The sequence below is a fragment of the Montipora foliosa genome, chromosome 12 (genome assembly GCF_036669935.1).
Source record: "Montipora foliosa isolate CH-2021 chromosome 12, ASM3666993v2, whole genome shotgun sequence".
Classification (NCBI taxonomy): domain Eukaryota; kingdom Metazoa; phylum Cnidaria; class Anthozoa; order Scleractinia; family Acroporidae; genus Montipora; species Montipora foliosa.
The window spans coordinates 31,470,249-31,478,612 of record NC_090880.1 but is presented as its reverse complement, the minus strand read 5'-3'; the positions used below and the strand labels follow the sequence as shown (position 1 = coordinate 31,478,612).

At 40.5% G+C, this 8,364-nt stretch overlaps 1 protein-coding gene across 2 annotated transcripts in view; it reads right to left on the bottom strand.

The window, feature by feature from the left end:
* LOC137978888 (papilin-like) overlaps positions 1–8,364 on the bottom strand; it is a 22,683-nt gene continuing 14,319 nt past the window's right edge. For both annotated transcript variants that reach the window (XM_068826003.1, XM_068826002.1), the window contains 6 exons: positions 8,329–8,364; positions 7,920–8,102; positions 7,038–7,179; positions 3,940–4,926; positions 1,529–2,047; positions 1–778 (listed from right to left, as the gene is read on the bottom strand). The exon at positions 8,329–8,364 is cut by the window's right edge and continues 144 nt beyond it. In XM_068826003.1, the coding sequence (XP_068682104.1) occupies positions 636–778; positions 1,529–2,047; positions 3,940–4,926; positions 7,038–7,179; positions 7,920–8,102; positions 8,329–8,364 (2,010 nt within the window). In that variant the 3' untranslated portion in view covers positions 1–635. The remainder of the gene's footprint in view (positions 779–1,528; positions 2,048–3,939; positions 4,927–7,037; positions 7,180–7,919; positions 8,103–8,328) is intronic.

Below are 8,364 nucleotides of genomic sequence, written 5' to 3'. Positions count from 1 at the left end.
GGGGTTTCACCTAATCTTTATTTAAATACAATATAAACCCATTAATTAATTAAAAACAGAACTCCGATTTTAATAAAAATAGCCCACCTTTAGTTACTCAGATTGGTAGAGGGAAACCTTATCTTTTCATAGTGTCATTTTCATATTTATTCCAAATATGTCATTTTATGAAGTGCACATACAAATTATGTGACCAATCGTGGCTTTTGCATTGCGTCTGGATGAGGTTTGTCACTTCCGTAATACTGAAGCCCAAAGAGCAGTCTTCAAATCTTCATAACTTTGCCGATCGTCAAAAGTTAGATTGTCGTGCCACAGGATGCGACAGAAGCCATTCATTCAAAGTTTGTCTTTGAAAGAAACGATGAGAAACGCTTATTTCAATAGCAACCATTGTCTTGAGAGAAATCCGCTCTGCGAAATTGCGAAATCGGAAGAGGAAAAAATTACCCTTCTGACACAATTCCGGACTCATCTTTAAGAAAGTCCATGTGCCAAGTTTCCATCTTTCCTTGGCATGAATATAAGTTTACACTGACACGTAAATAAAATTAACTACTATACAAAGAAATTTGCAATTGGACGACTCTCCTTGAAACCGCTGGAGAACTCGTTTTACGGCCCGATATGAAATGTTAATAACACGTAACCGTCCTGCAAGTCTTACAGCAAGCTTTCTGGTAATACGATAAACAGCAGTATCCTACATGCTTAACCATTGGACAGTAAGCAATCGCACTGCTGTCTTCGCATTTCGCAACAGGAGGGGTGGTTGGTTCTGTGGACGCAAAAAATTGAGAAACTGATAAAATTACCTGGAATGAAATTGCTTAGATTCAATGAGTGATGGAGAGGTTATGATTTCAGTGTCATAAGACTGGAGCCAACTGTGAAGTGATTACTCTAAACGATAACTAAAGACGTTCGTGGGAAAGCACATGATTCTAGCAGACTATATGCAAAACAAAAATGTGGTTTAGTATTGGAGCCTCCCATTGAGGGGAAAGGTACAAAAAATGTTACAAACGGACAATAGAGACAATAAAAACACTTTTCTCATGCAATAAAAAAAAACTTTATTACCAGTATTAAGATAAATTTACTCCCCAACTTTCTACATGGCGCGCTCTTCGATGATCCACGAGTTTTAATAGTCTTTATCGTTGGCCCATTCTAACATTCTGATTGATATAGCGTAAAACAAAAGTTGTGGCTTTGAGCTCAAAAGGAAGAGTTAGACAATTGGTTTGTCTAAGCTCGGAAACGCTTGGAGATCTTTTTCATTTCCAAATAAAATTATCGACGAAGAGAAAAATTGAGGAAAGGGAAAAAAAAGAACGAGAAAGGAGATAAGAAACCAAAATGCTTAATGCCATCCAATTCCATCTCAGAGGCCAATTGACTCCACTCACACAGTGACACTTTCGGTTACTACCAGAGTCGCATACATAGAAAAAGCCCCTGGAATTTTAAATGGAGTAAACGCATTTGTGATTTTTCAAATTATGAAACAAACAAGTTGCCTCACCTTCTTTCTTGATGACATTCAAATTCACCCTGGCATTATTTGCACCGTAGTCGTGGTAAGCTCGGCATTTATAGTACCCACTGTCTGAAGTCTGTACTTTTGATATGACCAACTCCGTATCGGTGACCTGGACTCTATTTTGACTGGTTAGAAGATTCTCACCCTTGTACCACTCAACTGTTGGTTTTGGCACACCAGCTGCGACGCACGTGACCTTGACGTCTTCCTCAGAATTCACCGCTATGTTAGTCGGCGATACAGAGACGGAGATGGGGGCTATTACAGACAAACGCGCTCTTCTGTTGTCCATGGGACCAACCCAATTTGTAGATGTGCACGTATAAATGTCATCATCATCCTCTGTGATATCAGAAATTTTCAAATCGCCATTAGAAAGGATTTGTATCCGCGAAGAATCCAAACTCGAAACTGGTATTTTGCCCTTTCTCCATGTGTAGACTGGCTTTGGGTATCCTGTGGCTCTGCAGCGGAAAAGAACTTCTGTGCCCTTGTATGCCACTGAAAGCGTCCAAAAATGATACAAAAAAAAAAGAATGTCAAGACAGAAAAACACAGCCACACTGAATTTTGTATAATATTGGGCGCTACCTGTATTTGTGATAAAACAAATGAACGAAGTATTCAACCTCGTTCCCAGGGTCTTCTCGGCTTTCAATATGGCGGCGGGTCGGGAGAAGACCCTGGCACACAGGAAAGATCGTTGATTGGTGTTTTTCTCACATGAACTCTGATTGGTTTAATGTCGAAAGAAAGATGACGGCTAGAAGGCGGCTAGTGAGGAGAGCCTGAGAAGAACAGAATTCGTGTTTAATCATTTTCAAAATTGTAGCTGTTCCGTAAGAAGCAGCCGCAAAAATAATTCGCCGTTTTTTCACGTTGCTCGGTGATCTATATCAGGCTTTTCAAGTACGTTTATTGTGCACCTTAGACCTCTGGAATAGCGGTCACTGGATGTATAAAAGGACATAATAGTGTTTGAAATACGTATCGGTAATGAAGTGATTTTATTTCGTACGTACCCGCTTTACGGTTTGGTTGATTTTGGCGTCTCACAATTGTAATTCCCTAACGCGAACATTGTTACTGTTGTTCAATGTTTTCACCATGTCAGATTGCGTTACAAATAATAAAATTGTGCAATAGGGTTCATAGATTATTGATCTGGTTGTTTTCGCAGTTGTTTGTGGCGCTGATGACTCGTGTGACAGCTGCAATGATGGCGGGTCTGTTAAATACAGGTCACATTCCACAGGTCAAGAATACTAAGCCAAAAGTTTCCCCGAGACCTGAAACAACATTTTTTGTTGAGTGATTAGTGCTAGGAGACACTTTTGGCGTTGTTTATTTTTCTGCAGCACAGTGACATGTACACTCAACTATGGAATGTGACCTGTGTTTTATTTTAATAGACCTGCAGCTGCAGTAATCCATATTCTTTCCCATATCACACTCTTCAGCTAGTGGTGCACAGAGAGATTTAGCTACTGTAGGTCGGCTTTCATCATTGCCTTTTACTTTCATTAATAAAAATATTAATCTCTTCACCCCAAATAAAAACGGCAGGTACAAAACACAGGTCACAGGTCACAGGTCGTTGTTTTCCCAATACAGACCGTATACGAAACATTCATAAAAGTTAACCTTAGGGCTAAAAACTTTTGTTTAGGTCTAATTAGGCCTAAGATTAGGTTTTATGCAATATAAACTATATATTACGGAAGACAGTGAACACACCTTCGTGACTAAATAGCTACAACCAAAGCTTTCATTAAACCTTACCTCAATGGATTTTACGGTAATCAAACGTCTGTGATGTTACGGGTGAAACTGTGAGCAATGGCTGTTTCTAAGCTGTTTACTGAAAAGCCACAGCCCCGAGAAATAATAGCCGTATATAAACTTGCATTGGTTTAAAGTAACATGATATGAAAAGAAAAGCAAGATTTCTCTGTCATCCATCCGCGATGGACGAATTTGATCACGTGATCTGCTGTGTGCCAGGAAAAACCTTAAATAACAATGACCACAACCAGGTTTTCTGAGCCCGCGAGACTGAGCACCCCCAGCAAACCATTATTATAACGAAAACCGCTGGTCAGCAATCTGGTTCTGGTCATTGCTGTCTTAAGTCGTGTGCCAGGGTCTTCTCCCGACTCGCCACCATATTGAAAGCCGAGAAGACCCTGGGAACGAGCTTGCGAAATATTATTATCATGGTTACATATGATAACCGAGATATGGTCAGATAATAAACGTTCTCCTTCCTCGAAAGCAATTGCTGTATAAAAGAAGAAGAGCAACTGAACAAAAGAAAGAAAGAGAGAAGAAGAGAAATAAATAAATAAAGAAATGAATAAAAAAATATATCAATTTGTCCAGCATAAACTTACTTGTATCTTCTGGTGGTTCAGTTATTTTAGCAGCTATAACTCTTCGCACAGTTGTTGATATAACGGTACTGGCGGAAGCAGTCGTCGCGAGGGCTGGTGTAGTGCTGCTTTCTATCGAAGGAGGTTGTGTGCTAAGTGTCTCAGTGGTGGGAAGTTGTGAACTAATGCTTTCAGTGAAATGACGGGGGCGTTGGGTGGAAGGTTGAGTACTACCAATTTTAGTAGTGGGAGCTTGGGTACTGATAGTTTCAGTGGTGGAAGCTTGGGTACTAATAATTTCAGCGGTGGACAGTTGGGTACTTGTGATCTCAGTGGTGGGAGCTTGGGAACTACTAGTTTCAGCGGTGGGAGCTTGGGTACTACTAGTTTCCGTGGAGGGAGCTTGGGTACTAATAGTTTCAGTAGTGGACAATTGCGTTTTAATGGTCTTAGTGGTAACGAGGGATTGGGAACCAATGGTCCCATCGGTGGTAATGACTTCAGTGGTACGAGGTTGGGTGATAATTGTTTCAGTGGGGAGAACAGTGATGTCATTGTTTTGTAAGATCGTTGCCAGAGCTTTAGTTGTATGAACTGAAGGAACTTCCGTTGTAGTCGTCTCTTTGACCTGCTCCGTCTCCGTCTTTTCGGTTCGTATTGATACAGTCGTTGCTTTTGCAGTTGTTGTTTTTTCTTCTTTTTTTGCTTCAGTTGTTATTGCTATTGCTACTTTCGTTGTTGATGTCTTTTCTTTTGCTGTTGTACGTATTTGTTGACTTGTTGTAGTCGATGGAGCTGGCGTTGAGGTGCCTGTTATTGTTGACTCTTCTGTTGATGTTGCTTCAGTTGTAGTTGTTGCTGTTGGATGTGCTGTTATTTCTTTTTCTTTGGCTTCTGTTGCTTCTGCAGCCTTGGTTGTTGCCGATGTTGCTACGAGGACGTCAGTGCTAGCAGCTGTCGTCTGCAGCTTTGTGGTTTGCGTCGGTGACGTACCTGAAGTTGTGGGAACTGCAGGAAAAATAAAATGACAATCAGTCACAAAACGTCGAAACTCTAGCAACGTAAAGTCAAAACAAATACCTAATAATTGTCATTTGACATGGATGATAAAGAAGTGTAGCTGACATTGTTGCTGCACACTGTGTCGCACACTGCTGTCCGAAGAGGCTGCAAGGTCCTGTGATTAGGGTGTTAGATTACCATGCGCGCGCTTGCTTCAGGCTCACACCCGGCCCTGCTGATCTGACCGCCGGCTCGATTTGACTTCAAAGTCGCGAATTTAACTCTACCACGCTTTGCACATTGCCAGTTGGCTTCCTCCTCCTAGGTTGCATTTTTAACTATGTTGTACTTTATCGTGGAGCAAGGTTGGCGCACTCGCCTCACACTAACGTCGTGCGGTTTCAGTTCCTAGCCTCGGCATACTGCGTGGGTTGAGTTTGTTGGTTCTCTTCTCTGCCTAGTGAGGTTTTTTTTTTTTTCGGGTATTCCGGTTAACCAACATTTGATTTGTTCTGTCTCTTCAATTAGCACGTATGCTCCGCCGTAGGTTAATCTTTGCTGACGTCATTGTTTACATTTTGTCTCATTAACATGCGAGTTTGTTGACAGAAGGCATCAAGCTATTTACAAATTGACTTCAAAATGTTAAATAACTTGTTAAACTTAGTGAAATGTCCAATTTTAAGCCTTTTAGCTTTTATAACGAGCGAATTATTACATGTCGTCATCAAAAACTGATAAATTCTTGGGTGGCAAAGGCGCTAATGAGCCCGTACATCTTTGTGAAATTACCAGAGATTATCTGGTAAATTGCGCTCAGAGTTTCAAATTCATTATGCGATGGACTTACTTTCAACATTCAGTAATGATTTTTCGGTTAATAGCATAAAAAAAAAAAAGACGGGCTTGTGCTAATGAGACAAAAAATGTAGACAAAGATTTCCCTATACAGTCAACTCTCTCTAAGACGGACACCATCGGGACCGGCCTCAGCTGTCCGTCTTAGAGAGGTGTCCAGCTTATAAAGAGTCGACGTAGCATGACTCCAGGAAATTTAAGATAATAATGCTGAACCTGTGCACAGTGAATACGCGTCTGTTTAAAGTTTGTTTTAAGTTATTTGCTTGAACGAAACCTACCTGTTTTAGATTACAATACAATTCGGTTGACACCTCCAAGTTATTTTTTGAATGGGGCAATGACTGATTTAATTTTAACTTGTACTGTATGTATTCCGGCGACAAGATAAGAGCTGTCAATTAAACGTCTGGTGTTAAAAAGAGTCAAGTACAAGAATTTTTCTTCCCTAAATCGTAATTTGCGGTCACATTCAGCACCTCACAAGTGTCCGTTGACGATTTCAAAGTGTCCGTTGTCCGTCTTATGGAGGTGTCCGTCTTATGGAGAGTTTGGTTATAGTAAAATGACTAAGAAACGGCCGGCACCAGCACCAGGTGTCCGTCTTACAGAGGCGTCCTTTAAGAGAGAGTTGACTGTATATACCAAAATGAATCACGAGGATGCAAAATAGGAGAGCAGATTCCCCATATTTGGCCCTTTGGCCTTATTCCAATGAAAATTATTTGTCCCGCATCATACTGTGTGGTTACTTCAAAGACGACACCTTATTGGTCAGTTGATGACCAATAAGAACAGACAAAGATAACTTTCGCAGCACTGTCGCGGCCTAAAAATAACTTTTAGAGAATTATCATGGGGCACAGGGATTCGCTCTCTTACTTCACATTCTCTTCCTTAAGAAAATTTATTATTATTATTATTATTATTATTATTATTATTATTATTATCTGATATTATATGATATTCTTGGCTTTCACATGACGTCACAGCGGCCATGTTAGAGTCTTGACCCAATCCTCCGGGAAGTCTATTGTTATGCAAACTTTTACTTTTGTTTTCTTTGAAAAACGTATCTTTTGATCACTTGATTGAAAGCCAAGAATTGAAGTGGAGTGCCAGCGAATCTGCTTGATATCTCAGTGTACTTGCATTTATTCCATTAAAAACAAAACGGATCAAGAATTCGGTCAAGCGCGCAACAGCTTTTCCAAATGCTCAGTCATAACAAACTCTGCCATGTCAACCTTTTTGCTAACCTTTACATTCTTCTTCAAAACATTGTTCCTCAGTGATGGGCTTGTCTATGGCTTTACACCATTTTTCCTCTGGGTCTTCCTTAGAGTCAGCAAAACATTTGACACCTCGTCTCCTGATTCCCATACCGCAGGTCTTGGAACACTGTGAAAACAATTTGACAAAAAAAAAATAATTTGACCATAAAATCTAATAACCTCTTTTTATTTGAAAAAAACGACATTCTCTTGAATCAGGAGCCCATCACAGATGGGCTCCTGCTTGAATGTCTCACGGCATTTCAAGGCGTAGAAATGATGATAGATGGAACCTCAATTTATCAACTCAGTCTCGCCACCAGAGCCTCGGGTCGACCCAAGGCTCTGGGAAACTCTATTTAGGGGAACATGGGCCGTAGGGTTCTTATAGCAAAAATTTAGCTATTTGAACCTTACTGCGCCTGCTCACTCCTCGTGCTAACACGAATGCACCAATTTGAGACGCTTTTGATTGTTCTTCACGAAAACCAATGAGAAGACACTTTGTTTCAGGGTTCCCCAGAGCTCTTTTCTCTTTCAGTCAAGAAAAGACCTCTGGGGTCGAGATTGTTCTCAACTTAGATCTGAGTGCGTCACTGCCGTGGGTTAGAAAACCCTTTGACTTAGAGCCGTTTAATAATATGACAATAGGCCACGTTCGATATATCAATATTCACAAACGGCTACGAGGCTTTATTGTTAAATTTGAATATTGTTTTGTTTAGAAATCTCGCTTAAGACTTGTGACACAAAGAAAACAGAACTGAGAAGTGAAATTTGACCATAGAGCTTCTTAGCCATTCCTGAATATTGATATATCTAACTCGGCCTATTGAAGGGAAATCCCAATGATTGACAGTTCCTTACCGATTCCCAGGGGTAAATGTACCAACCAGCCTGACAGGGCTTTTCAGAACATTTTTGCAGTTGATTCATTTTCATTTCCTTGCGGCATTGATCATTGGACAGAATCCTGAGCATTTTGGCTGCTTCCCTTTTTGCACAAACCACATTCCGCATCTGCATACCAACACCACACGTTGCTGTGCACTAACAAATGGAAAACAAGACAAATATTCGAATTCATCATACTGAAAATGTCATTAAAGAATTATATATATCTGGATCGTTTTCTTGACAAGTCATGGTGAATATGATAGTGAACGTGACTAAAAAACAGACTCTGGAAAATCAGTCTTTATTTTTGTTGCTACATTCCGCATCTGTACGGCACTAACCACATGCACGCTTTGCTGACCTATTTCCGTTATCTCACCTTACTCCACTGTGATGCATGCCACATTGCCGGACA